Source organism: Aethalodelphis obliquidens, unplaced genomic scaffold (assembly GCF_003676395.1).
Source record: "Aethalodelphis obliquidens isolate GAN/ISIS:26980383/991018 unplaced genomic scaffold, ASM367639v1 scaffold53, whole genome shotgun sequence".
NCBI classification, from domain to species: domain Eukaryota; kingdom Metazoa; phylum Chordata; class Mammalia; order Artiodactyla; family Delphinidae; genus Aethalodelphis; species Aethalodelphis obliquidens.
Window position 1 is genome coordinate 14,326,568 of NW_020837997.1, and position 20,943 is coordinate 14,347,510.

Below are 20,943 nucleotides of genomic sequence, written 5' to 3' on the forward strand. Positions count from 1 at the left end.
CTGGCTGCCTGAGCAGTGGCCTTTCCTGCTTAGAAAACCCTCAGATGAGGACGGAAAGCACCAGAGGCACTTACTTCCTGGGGAAAAGGTTATCGGTGGATGACGTGGGGCACTTTTTTCCCTTGGTGGGTTTTGTCCTTTTAACTTCTCGCCCATGTGCTGTAGTCACTATGCAAAAGCTCCATTCACGACAAGCCTGTGAGGGGCTGAGCGATCTTCTGGGGTCAGGGATGTGCATGTTGCAGGGCTTGTGTTGTTCACATCTGTCCTTGCTGTCGGAGCAGCAGATCCTTGAGTGACACCTGTGCGTTCCGCCGCGTAGGAGGGAGAGACAGGGCGCTAAATAAGTCCTGCAATCCCGGCCGTGTCCCCACAGGGCAGTGTCTGTCTGCTGTGAGATGCAGCAAAGCCAGATGGACGGACAGACGGACAGTGGACCAAGAAGCAGGCCCATCACCTGCTCCTGGCAGAACCTGCATGGTGGGCACCTAGGTGTTCAGTGTGCGGTTATTTCAACGTGGCTGTGTGTTTGAGGTTTTCAGAGGGAAAGTAAAAGACTCTGCTGGAAAACAGCAGTTCCACAAACTGTTCAACAGAAAGTCACCACGTGGCCCAGCAAGCCCTCCCTCGTCGGCGCAGGCCCGGGAGAACTGAAAACACACGTCCACACACGCGCCTGTGCGCCCATGGCCACAGCAGCCAGGGTGGAAACAGCCCAAGTGTCCACGGACAGGTGAGCAGATACACACACATGTCCCTCCACACCCAGGAACGTCACTCGGTAGCCCCGACACTCGCTACAACGTGGACAGACCTTGAGAACACGATGCTCCGTGAGAGAAGCCAGACGTGGACACACAGGGTGTGATTCCATTGACGGGAAGCATCCGGAACAGGCAAATCCACAGACACAGAGGGTGGATTCCTGGTCGTCAGGGGCTGGGGGAGGGGCTGGGGTTGCTTTTGGGGTGATGGAATGTTCTGGAACTGGACAGAGGGGCTGGTGGCACAACCCGGGTAATGTACCGAAAACCACTGCATTACACACTTTTCAAAAGGGTGAATTGTATGGCGTGTGAATTATATCTCAATAAAGGCGGCACCAAAATAAAAAAGAGGGGGAAGAAGATCCCTGGCTGCTTTCTCCGTGTCTCCCTCTGGCTCCCCAGTGCCCAGCCCACCCCCTGCCAGAGGGAATCTGGCTTCGGAACCCAGTGGCCAGCGCTGCCCCCTGCCAGGCACCCTCGGGGCCCTCGCCAGCTGCTGGGCCGCCTGGGAAGCCTCAAACCTGCAACCTCTGTTTTGTAAATGGGGAGCTCTCATTCCCCCTGCCCCCCCACCCCCGCATGGGGCAGAATCCAGGCCGGCTCATGCCATTTCCTTATTAGAGTTTATTGGTCCCCTGACACATGCAGGCCCCCGGCCGCCCCTCCCTGCAATCCTGCTGGCGCACAGAAGGGGAGTCGGGCCACCTCTGGAGGGTCGGGTTAGGGAAGCGGGCCGCTAGTGGCCGATGACCTTCTCGATCCAGGACTTATAGGGGGCCACGGCGGTGGCCACGGGGGGTTTGAAGATGTCGGTGCAGTTCTTAGAGCTGAAGGACAGGATTCCAGCCACTTGGCCTCTGCTGCATATCACGGGTCCTCCTGAGTCCCCCTGCCGAGGCAACAGAGCACCGGTCACCTTGCTGCCCACTGCGGGAGGTGGGGGGCAGGAGGCTGATTCCAGGGAAGAGACCCCTGCCCCCCTCTCCCTGCACCCTTCGTCCCCCGACCTCCTTCATTCCCTCCTCCCTTCCTTTCCTTTTAACTCTCTTTGCTCCTTCTTCCCACCGCAGGGCCTTTGCACATGCTCTATCTATGCCCTGATCTTCCTGGGTGCTGGAGTTCATGCCCCAGCTCTGCTGCTGGCTATGTGACCATGGGCAACCTCTCTGTGCCTCAGTTTCTGCACCTGAGAAATGGGCTCACGCTCGTGCCAACCTTCAGGACCCCCAGGGAATGGAGGGAGCAGGGCCTGGGGAGAGTTGGGGCTTGCCTGGGTGCCCAGCTGCTGGCCGATGAGGCGCCCCCCACCCCAGCGCCCTCACCTTGCAGGGGGCCTGGTTCTTGGAGTAGGCTGCCAGGCAGATCATGCGGGGGCTGATGCCACCCTGCCAAAACCGACTGTTGTTGCACATCCTGGCATCCAGCACGTGCATATCCAGCTCCTTCAGTGCCCTGGCCAGTTGCCCACTCTGGTGGGTCACACCCCAGCCGGCCATGCTGCACCGTGCTCCTGCGGCCACTGCCTGGCGTCCTCGCGGCAAGGCCAGGGGCCGGATGGTCTTGCTGCGTTTCACCTTCCCATCCAACTACAGGGAACAGAAAGGGGCAGGTGAGTGCAGGAGGGGACCTTGGGGGAGGGGAACACTGGGGGAGGGGCGATGAGGGAGGGGTTCCTGGGGGAGGGACAGTGGGGAGGGGACCCTGGGGGAGGGGAACACCACACTGAGGGAGGGGACCTGGAACTACCATTTCTCCCACTGGCAGCACCTTAAGCAGCGCGAGGTCATTCTTCAGATGGGGGGCTGGCTTGTATTCGGGGTGCAGGACCACCTCCCTGATGTGGCAGGTAAGGGCAGGGTCTCCGAGCACGTGGAGCCCCAGCACCAGCCTCAGCAGCTGTGTCCTGGGGGCACAAGATCAGGGTGTGGGCGGCAGCCCTGCAGCCTCAGGGGCACTCGGTGTCCCGCACCCCCTCCCCCAGCCTCTCTCTGGGGTCCTTCCCCTGCTACTGCTCAGCCCGTTCTTCTCCCCACCTCCTCCAGTAAGCCTTCCCTGCTCCCACCCCTCCCCAGACTCGGCCCGGCCAGGGGCTTGTGCTGTGTGTGTCTTAAAAATGCTGACCCTCCCTGCCCCCACCACCAGCCTGGGGCTCCAGACAGCGCGTACGTTATGCCTCAACATCAGTGATTTGTTCAGAGGCTGGCAGTGACCTAGCTGGGCCCATCGGGACCTATCCTCATAAACTTGCCCAAACTAGAGAGGAAGAAGCTCTTTTGACAGGACTTAAGGGGGCCCATCCTTGCCACCATGGGAGAGAGCCTGCCTGATAATGTGGCCAGGGGGCAAGACAGCAGAGTTGAGACACAGGCAAGCTTTTGAGCGCCTCATGGGAGCACCTGGATCAAGCCATGCCTGAAGGCTGCCTCCTCCTGGCGTTTTCAGTTACACGAACCAACAGGTCCCTCTTGGTTATTTCCCCCAGTTTGATCTGTGGTCTTGGTTACTGGCCAGACCAGAGGTAGGGCAGCTCTGGGATGGGTTCATTTGGTGGCTTCACAATGGCATCAGGGACCCAGGTTCCTCTCTGTGTTGGCCCTGCCACCCTCATAGACCAGCTCTGTCCACATGGCCACAGGTGGGAGATATACTCCTGGGTGTCACAAGGGGCCTGACCCTGTCCACTTGGAAGGTGCTTTGTTGTAGCAGATAAACCATCCCCAGGAATCCTCACGGCCTAATGTCACATACACACGCCTAAGGTCAGTGTCACATACGCACGCCTCAGCAATCGCTGCAGAGGGCAAGGGGACCCCCCCCCCCACAATGCTACAATTGGCTTAAATCTCTCAGGTGAGAGTGGGGATGACAGGATAGATTTGGGGACAGCTGGGGGGATGGGGGTGGGGCAGGGCAGGGTCACTCACGGATGGATCAGGCAGTGGGCAGCTGTCAACACCCACTGCCGGTTCACGAGGACCCCCCCACACAGGTGGGAGCCGGATTTCTGCAGCGAAACCATGTATGGGTGTGAGTTGCGGGCAGCCTCTCGACCCCCAATGATGTGGGTCTCAAACGTGTTGCCTCCTGGGGATGGGGAGAGAAAAAGCCAGGTTAGGGCTGGGTGCCCCACCCCTGCCATGACCCTGCAACTCCAGCTCTGCAGCCCTGGATGGAATGTTCTGGAATTAGACTATGGGGTTGGTTGCACAGCTCTGAATGCGCTGAAATTCTCTGAATTGTATTCTTTAAATGGGCAAATTGTACAGTATGTGAATGACATCTCAATAAAGCTGCTATAAAAACTGTTCTAAAACCAATCATGAATTAAAAGGATAAAAAAGTGCTCTAATGTGAATCAGCTCAAAATCTTCCTGGGATTCCCCAACGTGCTTTAAACATCTAAACTCCTCATGAGCCACGAGACACGCATCAGCTGACCCTGCTTCCTTCACACTCGCCCTCACCCACTCCAGCACTTGGGTCTCCCTGCCGCTCCTCCAGGGCACTGCCCTTGTTCCCACCTCAGGGCCTTTGCATGTACTGTTCTGGAAGCCTGGAGTGCATTTCCCCCAGACATTCCGATGTCTGGCTGTCTCACTGGTCTCGGCCCAAAAGTCTTCTCCTCAGAGACCTCTTCCTCTTCCTCTTCCTCTGTTCTCTTCCAAGCACTCACCCCACCCTGGTGTTGTATCCCACACACTTCCGCATTGCCTGTCTATTCCCACTAGCCTATGAGTGATGCAAGGACAGGCTCTGTGCCAGTCTTGTTTACAACAGGTCTAATACAATATATGGTCAGCAAATAAGGAAGGAAGCATGAGTGGATGGATAGATGGATGATGGATGGATGCTGGGTGATGGGTGATGGATGGATAGAACGAAGGAAGGAAAGAAGGGAGGGAGAAAGGATAGGGGTGGATGGTTGGGTTCCTACCCTGCTGGGTCACCAACTGATCACAGAACTATTGCCATCCAGCCAGGCCAGAAGAGTGGGATGCCCACCACGGCTGTCCTTCCATTTCACGCCTCCAGGTGCCGGTTCTAGCCGCGCATTCATGATTTGGGAAGTCAGGCAGCCGGGGCTCCAATTTCAGCTCCGTCACTCCCTTCTGGGCAACCCAAGCTAGGCTGCCTCACTCTCTGGGCTGTGGTCTCCTGCCCCCGCAAGCTGGAGTTGTGTATAAACATACTAGCACACCCTGCCTCCTGCGTGCTGCCGGTGGGCAAACAGCCTGCATCTGCCCCACATCCTGTGAATCCAGCTCGAGGGTGAGGTGTGAGGAGTACGCTCTACCCTCAGAGTCCCAAAGTCTCCCCTCAAGACAACTACAAGGGGAAATGCTTGATTTCACTTTGGAGAAGCCCGGCCAACCTCAGCTTCTCCAAGTGGTCGAACGGATCCACCAGGACCGGGAGAACACAGCCCCGCTCCGTGGGTCCTGTGGAAACTGCACCACCGGAGCCCAGTCTGGGAACGCAGCTGACAGGCCCACAGTGGCCAGAGGACCCGGGGGACATAGAGACGCTTCCAGAGCGCAGGGACCGAGGTCAGCAGGACGACGCAGTGACCCACAGAGGACCCCGTGGCGACAGTTGGAATAAGGTCTGTAGGTGAGCGGATAGGAAGGATGCTGAGAATCTACCAGTCACATAAGGGGCTGTCTTGGTTCTCAGAAGACTCACTGGAGCGCTTAGGGGTGAGGGGCAGCACGTCTGCAGCCCACTCGGGCTCAGAAAAAGAATGATAAACATACCTATTTATACTTAACACACACACCCAGGGTCGGGATGTGAGTGGAAGAGGGGATGATAAAGCAACTGGAGCAAATGTTTACCACTGAGGAATTTAGGGAAGAGAAGATGGAAGTTATCTGCATGATTCCCTTGACTTGTCTGAAAAAGCAGAATTAAGTCAAAAGGAAAAGCATGTAAAATATCTGTCCTGATGGGGCCTCTCCTCTGCCCCAAGGCCTCGCCTCGCCCTCAGGCTTCACTTAGAAGAAGTCCTAACAGCTACTGTAGATAAAACTCACAGACCCTCAATCCACCTGCTAAACTCTCCGAGCCTCCACTGCACTGAGCTGTGAGATGATCTCCTCAGGAAGGGATCATGTGCCCTTAGCAGCCCTCTTCACACTTTTTTTTTTTTTTTTTGCGGTACGCGGGCCTCTCACTGCTGTGGCCTCTCCCGTTGCAGAGCACAGGCTCCGGACGCGCAGGCTCAGCGGCCATGGCTCACGGGCCCAGCCGCTCCGCGGCATGTGGGATCTTCCCGGACCGGGGCACGAACCCGCGTCCCCTGCATCGGCAGGCGGACTCTCAACCACTGCGCCACCACGGAGGCCCCACACTTTTTTTTTTTTTAATGCTTTTTTTGGGTCTCACTTTTTAAAAAACTTGAACTATAGTTGAGTTACAATGTTGTGTTAGTTTCAAGTGTACAGCAAAGTCATTCAGTTATAGATATATATTCTTTTTCAGTTTCTTTTCCGATTTTAGGTTATTATAAGATATTGGATACAGTTCCCTGTGTTAAACAGTGGGACCTTGTTGTTCATCTCTTTTATGTATAGTACTGTCTATCTGTTAATCCCAAACTCCTAATTTATGCCCCCCCGTTTTTTTTTTCCCCCCACGCCTTGAAGCTTGTGGGATCTTAGTTCCCCCACCAGGCATTGAACCCAGGCCCCGGCAGTGACAGCGCCAAGTCCGAGCCATTGGACTGCCAGGGAAGTCCCACATCCCTCCCATTTAAAAAAATTTATATTATCTTCTCACTAGGTCATCCACGTGCCCCGCACAAAACTGTTGGGGGAAAGTGAAACTCCTTCCCTCCCTCCGTGCCTCCCAGCTCTGGAGCCTTCTTCCAGAAATATTCCAGCAAAAGGGAATGGATTCTCACATACTGTCAGAAAAGAAACCCCCAGGACGGCGGGCATCCTCGGCCTTTTGCCCTTTGCTTAACCCACCATCTATTTTCAAGGCTGTTTCAAGGAAAGCCGCCTTGTGCTTTTGGGGCAGCCAACATGTCTTCAGCGGGGTCCCTTCTGAGGACGGGGGAGTTGTTTCCAGTCTCTGTTCTGATGCCCCGTGCCCTGTCTCCCACCCCCAGACCCCAGGTGCCACAGCTCTGGGCCTCAGTCTCCCCACCGCGCTCACCTGCCCACAGGGCTCCCAGGACCGCCAGCAGCAGCAGCATCGGGGATCGCGGGGCCTCCATGATGCTGGCCCCGGGCCCCCAGCGCCACCCACACCCACCCTTCCTGTGGGGGAGGTGACATTCACAGCTCTGGCTGCTTCCACCTCACCCTGAAGTACCTCTAAAAGATACAGACTCTCTGAAGACAAAACCCCGTCACCATGATCACACCTGAAAAGCTGACGAGAAACCTTCATTAGCATCTACTGTCCCATCACGTTCAAGCTCCCATCTCACACATGGTGTTTTGTGGTTTCAGTGGTATTATCTCCTTGCCCTGTTGTCTTATTTTTGCAAAATACACACACCATAATTCACCATTTTAACCATTTTTAAGCGCACAGCTCGGCGGCACTAAGCACCTTCACATTGTCGTGCAGCCAGCCCATCATCATCTCTAGAACTTTCTCAATTTCCCAAACTGAAACTCTGTCCCCATGAAACACTGACTCCCCACCCCTCCCCCAGCCCCTGGCCCCCACCATCTACTTCCTGTCTCTGTGGATCTGACTCCCCCAGGAACCCTCTGTGAGTGGAATCAGACACCATGTGTCCTTCTGTGTCTGGCTTCTCTCACTGAGCATCATGTCCTCAAGGTTCATCCCTGTGGTAGTAGGTGTCAGAATCTCCTGCCTTTTTAAGGCTCAATAATATTCCACTGTCTGGGTGGACCACACTGTTTAGTTTCTTTGTTTTTTGTTTTTCTTTTGGCCATGCCATGGGGCTTGCGGGACCTTAGTTCCCCGACCAGGGATTGAACCCACGCCCTCAGCAGTGAAAGCTCAGTGTCCTAACCACTGGACCACCAGGGAATTCCCCGGACCGCATTGTGTTTATCCATCATCTGTCCATGGACATCTGGGGTCTTCAAGATTTTGGCAATTTTGAAGAAAGATGCTATGAACACTCGTGTGTTATGAGTACCTGGGGGGCTCCTGCAAATCCGAGGGTCCTAGCCAGGCTCAGCTAGGTCCTCCCTCCTTCGGTCCACCCCTCTCCTTGCTGCTCCCCGACACCACGTGACCCCGACCAGCCAATCAGAGCACACCCCGTACCCCCTGGCCACAGGGTTCGGTTCAGGGTAGAGGACCACCTTAAGCCCTAAAGCAGCTCAGTGAAGACTGTGGCCCGCATTTCTTCTGGAACTTTTCAGACGGCCCTTACTCTCTGCTGGACTTGGAAAGATGTCACCCTGGGTGTGGGTGGGCCCAAGGCGAGAGGCGTCCACCTGAGAATGAGGCCCACACAGAGGAAGCTGACCACACGCTCAGTGCCTGAAACCACAGTTCTGGAGGCTGCAAGCAGGAAATGGGCTTCATGGGGCAAAGGTCCAGGTGTGGGCCGGCCTGGTTCCTCTGGGGCTACAGGGGAGAATTATTTCCTGCCTTTTCCAGCATCTAGAGACAGAGATGCTGGGATTCGGGCATGGACGTTTTCAGAGCTGTTATTCTGCCGACCACAGGTAGGGGGGGAGACAAGAGTCAGGGCACAGCCAGCACCTGGCTCCAGCTGTGCCTGAAACCCCCGCCCTGTCAGTCACGGAAGCCAGTGAAATTCTCCTGCACTTGAGTCAGTGTGATGAGTCAAGCGTTCTTCCCTCTGATGCTGAAAGGGTTGTGATAAATAAAGAAGACTCGGATGAAAAATGGGTCACAGAGGAGGATGAGATCGCCCCGATGCTGGGGCTCTGAGGCCAGATGCAAACCGTCCACCTCTCCTCTGACTGCGTCTGGCACACGAGGCTAAGGTTGTCTTCACCCAGGAGGGCTTGTGAGGCCAGGGTTCAGTTTAAGAAAAATGAGTATTTATAGGGTGTTCACGTGTCCTACCTTGTTTAATCTTTCTAATAACCCCAGGAAGTAGGTTTCATTGGTATTGGGGGGCAGGGGAGGGCGCCATATTTTGGCAACTAAGAAGAGACGAATTTCAGATACACGCCAAGTAACTTTTTGGTATGATTACTTCCCAAACATTACATGGGATGATCTGAGAGTAAAAACAGTTTGTTTACCTGAAATCCACGTTGAACCAGGCAAACCCAACGCTGAGGCCCCCGGGGGGGAGCACAGGATCCCGAGGCCCCGGGGCGAGGCAACTGCGTGCACAAGCTCCTTTGGATCTGGGGACAAGAGCTGGGCATTTACACCCCGGCTTCCATCCTCAGACGCTCCCTAGAGGGTGGGTCCTCGACCCCTCCCCTTGGGTCTGGGGGCTCACGCCTGTTCCCATCTGTCCTGTGCAGGGCAAGAGGCACCGCGTGACCCTAGGGCTGGTGGGCACTGGCCTGGCCCCTGGGCCCTCATCCTCCCGGCCCTGAGGCTCCGGTCATCTAGGCGGTGGGGCAGTGACATGCACCCCTCCCTCCCCACACCCACGTGACCCCGACCCACACAAGCCGAGCGTGATGAAGGGTGAGCACCGAGTCTGGATCTGTTTGTTACAGAATCCCGGGGAAGGGGAGAAGGGGTCCCAGGGGAGCAGAGGGGCTGGACCCACAGGCCCAAGGGTGGTGGCAGGTGGGGTAACCTTTCCCGTAAACGCCCAGACGGTATTTCTGGCTTTTGGCCCAGACGCTAGGTTGCAATCACTCCGTTCTAAAGCAGGGGAAGAAATGGGTGTGGCTTTGTTCCAATAAAACTTTATTTTTGCCCAGGAGCTGGGGCTTCGGACCCCCGGGGCCACCCCTCAGCCCCAAGAACACACCCCAGGCCCCCGCCTGGCCAGACCCCGGTCTCTGCGGCCCCTCCCCCCAAATCAGCAAACCTGACAGGAGACCCCTGGGGAGCTTCCAGGTTCGGAGGGGCGGCTGCCGCCTGCCTGTCTCGGGTCACATGCATGGCACCAGGGCCTGCGTCCCCGCCTGGGCCCCGTTGGCCTCACGGCCAAGGAGAGGTTGGTCCTCGGGCTTCTCATAAAGTCGCTTTATTTAGATTCCAAACAACCGCAAGCAGAGAGAAGAGGTGACCCCGAGTCAATCTGTCCGCTCTCAAGCCGGGACCCCGAGTCTCTGGCTCCAGCTGGTGGGTGGGGCGGGCGGGCCAGGGTCCCCGAGCGGCGTCCGGCCCAGGCGGGGCCGCGAGCGCAGCGGCCTCCCCGGAGGCGGAGGGGACAGGGCGGACGCAGTGTCCGGAGGTAGTGGCGGCGGCAGAGAGTGGGCGGCTGAGGTAAAATCTGTCAGTTTATTTGCGGAAACGCGGGGTCAGGACTCCTCGGTGCCCGAGTCGTCCTCGTCCCCGAAGCAGCTGTCGGCCTCGGCCTCGGCCTCGGCATCCTCGTAGTAGTCGTCGTAGAAGAGGTCCGAGCCCTCGTCAGGCGCTGGGGCCTTGGTCTTCACACAGTACTCGGCCAGCGTGGTGGGCACCTTCACGCCGTCCCGCTCCGCGTCCACCTTGGTCCCCAGGACCTGCTTCCTGCGGAGAGAAGCGGGGTCTGCCTCATTGCGGCCGGCAGCCCTGGGGCCCCCGCGCTCGCTCCCGTGAAACAACACAGGACAACCGGGGCGATGGCCGGGCCATGGGGGCCAGCGACAGGATGGCCGGGGCAGAGCAGACGGGCCCAACCACTCATGGCCCCCGCGTGTGCACGGGCCTCTGATCACACACGCGCGCACAGACGCGAGCACACACGTGTGGGAGGCGGTGGAACGCGGGCTCTGAACCAGGATGAGGGCTGTGCAGACACAGGGAGGGTGTCGGCTCATCAGGAAGAGAAGCGCATTTCGGCCCTGGCCGCTGAGGTCAGGCGAGGTGGGAGCAGCCACGGCGCTGGGCTGGGTCAGTGGGCGAGGGGCAGGGTGGAGGGTGGCGGGTGGGGTGGGCGGGGTCGCTCAGCAGCCCCAGGGGAAGGGCCAGCCACTGGGAGGCGCCCGTGGCGGGACTCGGCACACCCCCACCAGGCCGGGGTCCCGGGTCCTCTCCTCTCTGTACTTGAGCGTCTTCCTGTCACCAGCACCGTGTCTCCTGCACGTGCTTTCCGTCCGGAGCTTTATCCGACTGACGGTAGCCGGCAGGAGCTCTGACCGCACCTGCTGCGCCTGGGGTCCCACCACCCGACAGGGCCGGTGGGCTTTCTGGAGCTCCCACCATGGGGTCGTGCGGCCGGCCCATGGGCACAGGTCCCCACAGCTGCGTGGACACGGTGGGTGAGCATGCGCCTGGATGCGGGTGAGGATGAGAACTGTTTCCCCGGGTGAATGCTGGGCCTGGGGGGGGGGGCCTGGGTCGTCATGGAGACGTGTCTGACCTACTCCCTTTTCCAAGAAGCAAATGACAGACTAAAAACCTCTTTGGAGGAGACTTAGTGAAGCGTTTAGTTTGTCATGAAACAAGTCACAGACCCCAGGGGCTCCTAGAGCAGCTCACGCGACACAACAAACACAACAGGGCAGAGCGCGCAGGCCCCTGGGGAATGTTTCACACAGACTCCCCTGCGAGGCCGGGCACCTGCCTGTTCACGGGGAAAAACAGAAAACAACAGAAATGAGAGGAGTTCATCCTGGCAAACTCCTAAGTGATGCGCTGCTTTTATAACCAGGAGAAACTGACTTTTCGTAAAAGAAGTTATCTCCTAAACATGCTCGTACCACACGGTTTTGCTGCCTTTAGAGAATAACTCCAAGTCTCAAAATTGCGACATTCACTCCCGTTAGGTGAAATGATGGAACACCCCGCACAGCACGGTCCCGGAGGAGACCGCGTGGGGAAAAGCACGTGGGGAAAAAGACCACGCACACGCGTGCACGCCCCAGCACGCAGGGTCCGCGTACACGGGGGATGGGGGGTACCAGTGGGATCGCTGACCTTACAGTGTCAAAGCAGAAGGATGTGGCAAGACCCTGCTAGATCCTGGCGGACACCAGGCCGTTTATCTCTGTGTGAGGTGCATGTACCCACATGCCACGCACACGAGACACACACACACACGCCACGTCCACACACGATAGTACATATGTGGGCCACACGCTTCACGAGAGAAAGACCCCAGCTTTTCCGGCAAGAGGGGGAGGGCTCAGGAGGGCCACCCTGCCTCCCCAGGCCCCAGGCCCACTCACCGGATGATGTCCGTGTACTCGCGGTCCTTGCCTTTGCTTTCTTTCCACTTCCTGTACATCACGGAAGCGTCCACGTTGGCCGGTGAGAAGGTGTTGGGCTCGTTGAGGAGGGAGATGACGCTCAGGAGGATGGTCCTAGGGGAGGCGGCAAGAGTCGGCGTGGGGGGTCCACGGCCCAGGGGCTGCCTGCCCGGGAGCCTCATGCCCCGAGCCGGCCCGCCACCCTCCACCTGCCCTCTGCGGCGTGCCAGGCTCCTGGGACGGGACATGGTGGACAGCCAAGGCCAGGACCATCTTCCCTCCGTTGGAGCAGGCCTGTCCCCTCCCTGGGGCATCCTGCCTGGAGAGTGGGTCCCCTGTGCCACTCATTCCCGCTCCAGCCCGGGGAGGAGGAGAGTGCCCGGGCCGCTCAGGGTGAGCACAGCACCAGGGGATGGAAGGGCTGTGCTCCCTGGGGCTCGAGGAAGGAGGGGGGACCCCAGGGGCACGCAGACACGGCCACAGGAGTCCCAGAGACCATTCCTGAAGGTGGGTGAGGCAGGGATGGCAGGAAATGGAGGAGAGGCCGGCAGGGATGGGGGCTCTGGCGGGAGGGGGCTCCCACAGACGCTGCCACCCCACAGGGAGCTGCATCCTCCCGTGTCCACGTCCCCAGGGCTGGCCTGCCCGACGCCGACTGCCTCACCTGACGTTCTGCGTGGGGTTCCACCGCTCCGAGGGCAGCTCCCCGCTCTGGGGGTCATCGACGGGGGGGTGGAGGATGGAGATGCACACGTCCCCAGTCTGTGTGGCACGGGGGGGTTCAGCACCCATGAGGCTCCCGTCCACACGCCCCCCGCCCCACCCCGCCCCCTGGAGGAGCAGGCTCACCTCGTAGATGTTGGGGTGCCACATCTTGGTCAGGAAGCGAAAGGCCGGCGGAGAGTAGGGGTAGTCAATGGGGAACTTGAGGCGCGCCTGGTGGGGGAGAGCAGAGGCTCAGCCAGGGCCGGGTCAGGCCGCCCAAGACCACACACAGCAGTCAGCCTGGGACTCGCCTGCCTCCGGCGCCCCTCACAGGCCAGGGGCTTTTCGGGGTCACCGAGCTGAGCTGACGACCCCGGTCCCTGCCCTGCTGTCAGTGGCTGGGGGTTGGGGGGGGGAGTGTGTGGGCACTCGCCGGGGTGCAGCTCCAGGCCCGTCCCAGCCCAGGCCTCTGGGGGGACCAGAGCCCTGGCCCCAGGGAGCGTGGTGGGCCCAGTCCTGGGAGCCGGGTGCCCGAGCACCGCGCTGGGCTCCCAGCCTCAGTCTCCAACCTGTGGGGAGGATTAAAATAGATGGGTGTTCACTGGGCAGGCGCCGGGGGCGGAGATGAGTCAGCACCAGGCGGACAGGCTCTTTGCCCGCAGGTGTCAGTCCTGGGGGGTCAGGAAGGCAACCGGGAAGGTCACGGGCAGACGGGGGAGGGCTGCGAGGGAGAGTTATGCCCCGGCCTCGCCTGTTTACGCCCCAGTCCTGGGATCCTGATGGTGCTTCAGGCTCTCGGGGCCAACGTGGGACAAGAGGGGGCTGCAGGCCCCCCCATCTTTGGAGAATCGTCCTCCTGGGCAGGGGGCGCTGGGGGCACTCGGGGGAGGGCCCTCTGTTCTGGAGTGAACGTGTTGAGGCCTGAAGTCAGTCTGGAACTTGGGCCTCAGACCCTGCCCCTTGGTCCCGCCAAGCCCAGGGCTACGTTTCTAAGTGAAGACAGAGACCAGCTGAGGCCTCCTTAGCGGAGGAGGGGGACAGGCCTCCCCTCACCAAACACCCATCAAGTCCCAGAGATGCCTTGACTGCTGTGCCAACTGAGGCTCAGAGAAGGAGAGCACCTTGCCTGAGGGCACACAGAATGCAGCTGTGGAGGGGCTCCCCAACCCAGGTCTCTGAGGCACCCCTCAGCACACGCTGCCCGGAGCCCCTCTGGCTTGTAAGGGGGAGGGGGTGAGGCTGGGCGGGCTGAGAGGAAGGTGCTGGAAAGCGATGGTGCCCCCCCGGGCACTTCCAGCCCCTGTATTTCCACATATTTCCCCCCACTCCCCAGCCAACCACATCAGAACAGGAGGATGTGAGGGTGGCAGAACCACTGTGGGTCCCACGCTGCCTTCCTCGAGGTCAGACTCTCGCGGCAAACGCGATCAGATTTGTGGCGCCCCTCCCTAGCCCAGGTTTCTAGAATAACAGGATCATCCCCCCAAAGCCAGCCTGGAAGGTCCTACCCACAATCCCTTGCAAACAGTGGGCAGTAGCCAGAAACCCACGTCCTTTCCTTTCCTTCCAGTCCAGCACCCTTGCTCAGAGTCCCGGCCTGGCCTCAGGGTGGGACTCATGCTATTCCAGCTCTGAGTGGGGCCCTTATCCTCACAGCCAACAGCTCCCAGATGCAGACAAAAGAGGCTCAGGGACGAGGGTTGGTTAAACCATTTGGGGACCAGCCCCCAATCCATGTCCTGCACGGGGAAGACGGATTCCACATCAGAACTCAGCCCAGGGCTGTCCATGCTCATCCCCCCATCCCACCCCAGCAACAAGGGAATCTCAACTCAAGAATCACCCCAGCAGGCCAGCCTGCCCCCTCCCGGCCCCTGAGCAGGCGTGGCTAAAATGTTAGCCAAAACTGCAAACACAGACATCTGTCCGGGCAGTGCCAGCCCCGCCCCGCCACCGCCCGGGCCTCCCAGCCTGGCCACTGGGCTCTTGGCAGGCGGCATTGGGGGTGTTCCAGCTGAGGGCCCAGGCTCCGCTTCTCTTACAAGGAGACCCCCTGTCTTGTCCGTCTGGCTCGAGGAGCAAAGTTCTTTGATCTGGGAGGGGTCCTGCCAACACCACATCTGGACTCATATCCTGTCCAGGTACTGGCCTGAGTCCTCGTCACACTTGTCAGAAACACAGCCGGTCCCCGGGACAGCCCTGGCCTCCCCGCTCACAGAGCGCCCAGAAGCGACCCAGGGCAGGAGACGTGGGGCCCAAGAAGCCGCCTGCTCAGAGGAACCTGAGAAAGGCCAGCCGGGGCACAGAAGAGCCTACGCTTCTGAGGCCGGGCCTGGGTGGGCTCTGTGCTGTGGCTCCCGGGGACAGGGCTGAGGGTGGGAGCGACGGCCGGACAGAACACGTTACGTAAGGCTCAGGATGAAGCCCAGAGGGCTTGGCCCACTGCTATCGGCCAGGTGGCCGCTTTCCAAGCAGGTCCCGGCTGCCAGCCCCATCCGGGCCTTTGTTGGAACCCGAGCCAGTGGCCGAGCCAGCCCCCAGGCGGGGGGCCTCCCTCCCTCCCAACAGTGCTGGCTGGTTCTGGGGAGGCCTCTTTGTCCGCTCCGGGCAGCGGGCAGGGCCAGGAGGAGGGGGACGGGCACCAGAGGCTGGGGGAAGCAAAGGCCCCGCACCCAGAGAAACAGGGAGGGTCCCGGGCCTCCCCTCTGGGGACATGAAGCGGCCTTAGAGGGAAGAGGCGCTTCTCGGGGACTCCTAGGGCCAGAGGGGTTGACCGAGGGCCCCTAGCTCGCCAGAGGCGGTCAGGCAGCGGGGCAGAAGGAAGGGGCCCCGGGAGGAGGAGGGACAGAGGATGGGGGCCCCGCGAGGAGAAGAGGGAGAGGGAAGGAACCCCGTGAGGAGGAGAGACAGTGAGAACGGGTCCCACCAGGGGAGAGGACGGGGGCAGGGGGCAGAGGTGGGGGAGGGGCCCCGAGGAGCCGGAGGAGGGGGTCGCCGCCCCCTGACCCCGCCGCTCACCTTGAAGTAGCCGCCCTCGTAGTAGGTGTTGGGGGGCCCGAAGATGGCCACCTCCCAGTTGTACAGGTCGCCCTCGTCCACCAGGGTCACCCGGAAGCCCTCCACCGGCTCCTCCTGCAGCCCCTTGAGCTCCAGAAGCAGGGCCTTCTGTGAGCTGGGCACCAGCGGCCGGGCCATGGTGGCGGCGGACGGGGCCGGGGCCGGGGGCGCTTGGGGCCGCGGGGCCGTGGGGGCACGGGACGGGCAGGGGCCGGGGCCTCCTTCTTCGTCCACCGCCCGGAGCCGCCGGGCGCTCCAGTAGCTCTGCACCGCCGCCCGGCGCTCACCTCAGCCTCCGCGCCCCGCCCCCGCCGCCCGCGCTTGCGCTCCGCCCGCCTTGACCGCGCCTGCGCGCCCCTCCGCGGGGCACGCCGGGAAGCGATCCCTACCACTGCCGCCGAGCGCGCCGCCGGGAGCCGGGGGCTGCGCCCGTAGGCCCTTTGCCGTTCCCGACACCCTGGGAGGCCGCCGCTGCCGCCCCAGCTCGGACGAGCGGCCGGGACCCCTGTGCGCGGGGCCGCGGGCAGGGCTGCGCTGCGCCGCCCGGCTCGGCCCGCCGCGCTTTTGTGGCCTTTTTGTGACGTCTCGTCGCGGGGCGGGGCCGGGTCGGAGCTATCCGGAGCCTCAGTTTCCCCGGGGGCGCTGGAGCCAGGAGGGTCCCGCCGCTCGCAGCCCCTCCCCACTTGGCACGCCTCTGCAGCGTGGACTCGGCACTCGTCCTGGCCGAACCCCAGACCAGAGCCCTGACCCTCCCTGGCTGTGCCCGCGTCTCAGGCCGACCTTTGACCCCACCCTGGGCTTCACCCGGACCCTGCCAGAGCGCTGACCTGGCCGCGCCCCGGGCCCGGACACCCGCACAGCTCTGGGTCGGAGAGTTGGGATGGGGCCTGGCCTCCATCCCTGCACGTCCGCAGGTGACAGCTCCCCACGAGGGTGGGCGTGGCACTCGAGGCCTGTGGTGGCCTTGCTGGCAGGTGACCCGGGCAGCCAACAGTTGCACCAACACCTCGGGCTGAGCTGAGCTGATTTCCTCCCCTGGCTGCCCCGACACCTGGCCCTGGGCTGGTCCCCCGCTGAGGACAGACAGGTAAACCCGTCTGGGGAAGGAAAATAATATATCATCTGTGGGGATGGAAGGAGTCTGAGAAAGCCCTGGGCATAGCAGCAGCTTCATCAGTAAGGGGGCTCTGCCCTGCACCCCGAGGGACCTGGAGGGGCCCGTCATCTATAAAGTGGATTGCACACCCGTTTGTCCACTGTTCCAAGCGTTCTCTGTCCCTCATTTTCTGCCCCTCATTCTCTGTCCATAGCACCAGTGTCATAGCCTCGGCCTGTGGCCACTTGTTGACGAATAATAATTAGAATTAATTATGATTCTTCCAGAGAAGTTTCCCAAGATGTCGTGTGCCAGCTTGTTGATGAATAATAATTAGAATTAATTATGATTCTTCCAGAGAAGTTTCCCAAGATGTTGTGTGGCAGCTTGTTGATGAATAATAGTTAGAATTAATTATGATTCTTCCAGAGAAGTGTCCCAAGATGTCTCCCTGCGTACACCCCACAGGAGTTATCGCAGGAGTTATTGGGTGAGTGGGGGCAGCCCTGGAAATGTAAAGAGAGGTACCAGGTTTGTGGCCCCTCCAGCTGGTCCCACATGAGGCCTTGTCCCCCAGGAAAGCCTGCACCTCAGGCTCTGAAACATCCTGAGGTGGTGGACGTCTGGGGTTTCTACCTGCCCATTTTCTGGCCAAAGCACCTCCATTTTCCCATGGGGCTACCACTCTTAGTCTGCAAGGTTCCAGTTGGACTGATCGTCAAGCCCTGGCTGCAGGCATGGCTCCTCCAATCAGAGTACCCTAGGCCCCCTGGTTGGTTCAGGAATAGCACGTGACTTGGCCTTTTTCTGGGGACACGATGCTGCTGAGATGTCTGAGCTGGGAGAACCTGGACCTGGAGCTATAGGACCATCTCGTCACCACAAGGCCTGTGAACAAAGTTGGCGCTCAGGAAAGCTGAGCCAACTGATGAGAAAGTGCTGAAGACCCTGTTTGTGCTCCTGGATCCAGCCATGCCTGGCCTCCCCTTGCAATGGTGCAAGTCAATAAATTACTTCTTTTCTTATTAAGCCAGTTTGAGTTGAGCCTTCCATCACGTGCGACAGAAGAGCCCTCAATTCAAATCTAGGTCTGCCATGAACTTGGAAATGGTCCTCAAATGTAGACTTGTAAGATAATGAACTTGTGTTGTCGTGGGGTTTTCTGAGGTTTTTGTTGTTGTTGTTGTTTTGTGTTGTTTTGTTTTTGCAGTGGTTTGTTATGACAGCTACAGGAACTGAATACCCTCGCTTCTATGAGCGTCAGAGTCTTCCTCTGGAAAATTGATTAATTAATTCATGGCCTTCCACAGACAAATCTAGGTGCTGGGGGTACAGCAGTGAATAAAATATGTAAAAATCCCTCCCCTTGGGGAGACAGGGAGAAAGGACATAAGTAAGCAACTTCTGATAGCAATAATTGAAGAAAAGTAAAGGACAGTGAGGCATTAGCAACGGGAGTGGAGCCGGAGAGTTATCTCGGATAGGGGCTCAGGGGAGGCGCCTCTCAGGAGGTGGCATCTGAGTGGGGACCAGAATGGGGTGAGCCCCTTGGGTGTGGAGGAGCAGTGTTACAGGGAAAGGGAACAGTGCGTGCAAAGGCCTGAGGTAGGGACAAGCCGGACCAGCTAGAGACCAGTGTGCCTGGGGCAGAGTGAGGGGACAGAGTCAAGGAAAAAATCTGGGGAGAGTCTCTCTGCTCAGCTTTCCTGAGTGCTCACTGTGTTCACAGGCCTTGTGGTGACCAGATGGCTCCAGGATCCAGGCCCAGGTCCTCCCAGCTCAGCCACCCCAGAAAAAGTCCCAGGGCTGCATCTCATTGGCCAGCTGGGAGTCACGTGCTGTTCCAAGCACTGAGGCCAGGGTGCCTGGAGCACTCCTACTGGCTGGTGGGGTCGCCCAGGGCAGTGAGGATGAGGGCTGGACCAGTGTGGGGAGGCGCAGGCAGGATGAAGCTATGATGTGCAACCTACAGGATGCAGAGAAGGGCCAGCTGGGGGGACAGGGGAGGCATCCAGGCTGAGCCCTGGTCCTGGGTGGACTGGGGGCTTCCTCGGAGACCACAGACTCCAGAGGAGCCCCAGGGTCAGGGGGGCTGACCGGAGGCTCCGTCCTGGATGTGGCAAGCCTGGGATGTCCTTGGGATGTCCCTGAGGAGACGCCCAGCAAGTGGTTGGCTCCCCAGGGCTGGAGCAGAGCAGGGCTGGGCCTGAGATGTGAATTTGAGACTCCTTGGTGACCAGGCAGTAATGGAAGCCATGGCCTGGATGAGATGCCAAGTGAGGAGGAAGCATGAGGAAAGGAGAGGAGAGGTCCCTGACACAGAAGGAGGACGCCTTTCCCCAGGGAAGCTGGGGAACAGGAGCCTTCGGGGTGCTGTGGAGTGAACGCTATGGGGGCGCGGGGTTTGGAAGGCAGGGAGGCCGAGTGTCCACACTGCTGTGAGGTCAGATAAGCAGAACAGCTCAGCCCCTCCAGGCTGTGCCTGTAAAGGTCAAACCAGGAATTCAGGATCCAAGACCAGGCGTGATGGTGACTCAGGGGTGGCAGTGAGGGAAGGTGGTGGGGCAGGGAAGGTGACCCCAGATGGAGTTGGCCTCAGCCTGATCCGGGGGGGACCCTGGCATGTGAGTTAGCGTCCCATGAGGCAAGCGGACCAGCTCTTGGATCCCCTGGTGGTCATTGGCCACTCCTGCCCCAGATGGGGGGATGAGGCCTCCTGGGCCACATGGCTTGGTCTCTGGTGGGGCAGCTGTGAGCCTCGGCAGATGGGAAGGGGATCTGGTGGCACCAGTGACACCTGCCACACGCTGCCTAGTCCAGGGGACCACAGAGCTGACCGGAGGCTGCCGGAGCCCGTGAGTCCACCTGCACCGCGCATTTCATGCAGATGCCCTGCCCGGCCGCAAGCCCCATGCCGCAGGGGCCTCAGCACAGCTTGCTCCCCGAGGCCGTCCAGCCCCTAAGGGTCTCAGCCTGCTGACACGCCGGCCCATTTCCTGTGTGCGGTGTCAGTAACAGCTAATGCTGAGGGAGGGGGGCACCTTTGTGAAGCTACTAGTTGTGTAACAAATGACCCACAAACTTCGTGGCTTGAAATAGTAACATTCATTCATTTAGCTGCAAAGCAGGAGTCTCCCGTCAGGAACCTCTGTGTGGCCTGTGCTTCCTCAGGCTACTGCGTGGCCACCGCATCCCCTGGAAGCCAAGTACTGTCACAAAAGCCACCAAGTGCAAGGAGAGGGGATGCAGATTCCACCTCTTACCTGCCTCTCTAGGGGGCTGGGAGATTCAAGAAGAGCAAACGGGAACAGAAAGGAAGCCCTGGCGGCTTTTGGAAAACACAGCGCAACTCACTGGTTTATCGATTACCAGCCAAGGGCAGGTGCTGGGAAAGGGGAGGCAAGGTGGTCCCTGCCATTGGTAGCTCGAAAAAGGCTTTAGATTCTGTCCCCGTGTGATCTCCCTCAATCAGAATCGGGGTGCCCTGGGTCCCATTTAACAGAGGAGGAAACTGAGGCCGAGAGTGAAGTTACCCGCCTGCAACTGTCCTGGGCTGGGAATCTGCTTCCTGCGGAATCCTCCGTCCAGGATGTGCTCCTGCTGGCGGGAAGGGGGACACCCAGGGTGCTTGGTGACTCTAACGGGTGTGCCTGGATCCCGGACGGGCCCCGTGGCGGTGGTGAAGGGGCTGTGGCTCTGGGTTACAGAGCGCGGGCCCGGGTTCGGATCCCTACTGGCCCCTTGCTGGTGCTGCGACCTTCACTCCTCTGGGCTTGGTTTCTCCATCTGCCAAATGCGGGCAGTGGATTACCTTCCGTATAGGGCGGCGGTGAGTCAAGACATTGTCAGGTCTCAGACGTGTTAGCTGTTTCAATCGTCACCATCGTGACTACCTGCCTAGCTGACCTCTCCCTTTGGCGGTTGGGGAAGCCGAGGTCCAGGGAGGAACTGCTGGGGCGGGGCGCTCGTGGAGGGCAGGCTGGGGGCCAGCCATGCCTCCCAGGTCTCGGGGCTGTGCCTGCAGGGCACCTCGCTGGGTGCCCCAGTG

At 59.8% G+C, this 20,943-nt stretch overlaps 2 protein-coding genes across 3 annotated transcripts; both read right to left on the reverse strand.

The window, feature by feature from the left end:
• Nucleotides 1-1,371: 1,371 nt before the first annotated feature.
• GZMM (granzyme M) lies at nt 1,372-9,746 on the reverse strand. Of its 2 annotated transcripts, none has more exons than XM_027085985.1 (5): nt 8,978-9,746; nt 3,692-3,851; nt 2,535-2,670; nt 2,090-2,353; nt 1,372-1,656 (listed from the first exon to the last, which is right to left on the reverse strand). In XM_027085985.1, exons 2-5 carry the CDS (start codon nt 3,784-3,786, stop codon nt 1,504-1,506), a joined length of 648 nt encoding a protein of 215 aa, XP_026941786.1. In that variant the 5' UTR covers nt 3,787-3,851; nt 8,978-9,746; the 3' UTR covers nt 1,372-1,503. The 2 variants fall into 2 exon arrangements, with proteins under 2 accessions (XP_026941786.1, XP_026941785.1); XM_027085984.1 differs by lacking the exon at nt 8,978-9,746 and adding an exon at nt 6,927-7,367.
• Nucleotides 9,747-10,126: 380 nt separating this feature from the next.
• Nucleotides 10,127-16,067, reverse strand: CDC34 (cell division cycle 34, ubiquitin conjugating enzyme). The gene is made up of 5 exons (XM_027085990.1): nt 15,761-16,067; nt 12,887-12,973; nt 12,702-12,799; nt 12,017-12,151; nt 10,127-10,376 (listed from the first exon to the last, which is right to left on the reverse strand). Exons 1-5 carry the CDS (start codon nt 15,935-15,937, stop codon nt 10,166-10,168), a joined length of 708 nt encoding a protein of 235 aa, XP_026941791.1. The 5' UTR covers nt 15,938-16,067; the 3' UTR covers nt 10,127-10,165.
• Between the last annotated feature and the right edge of the window lie 4,876 nt (nt 16,068-20,943).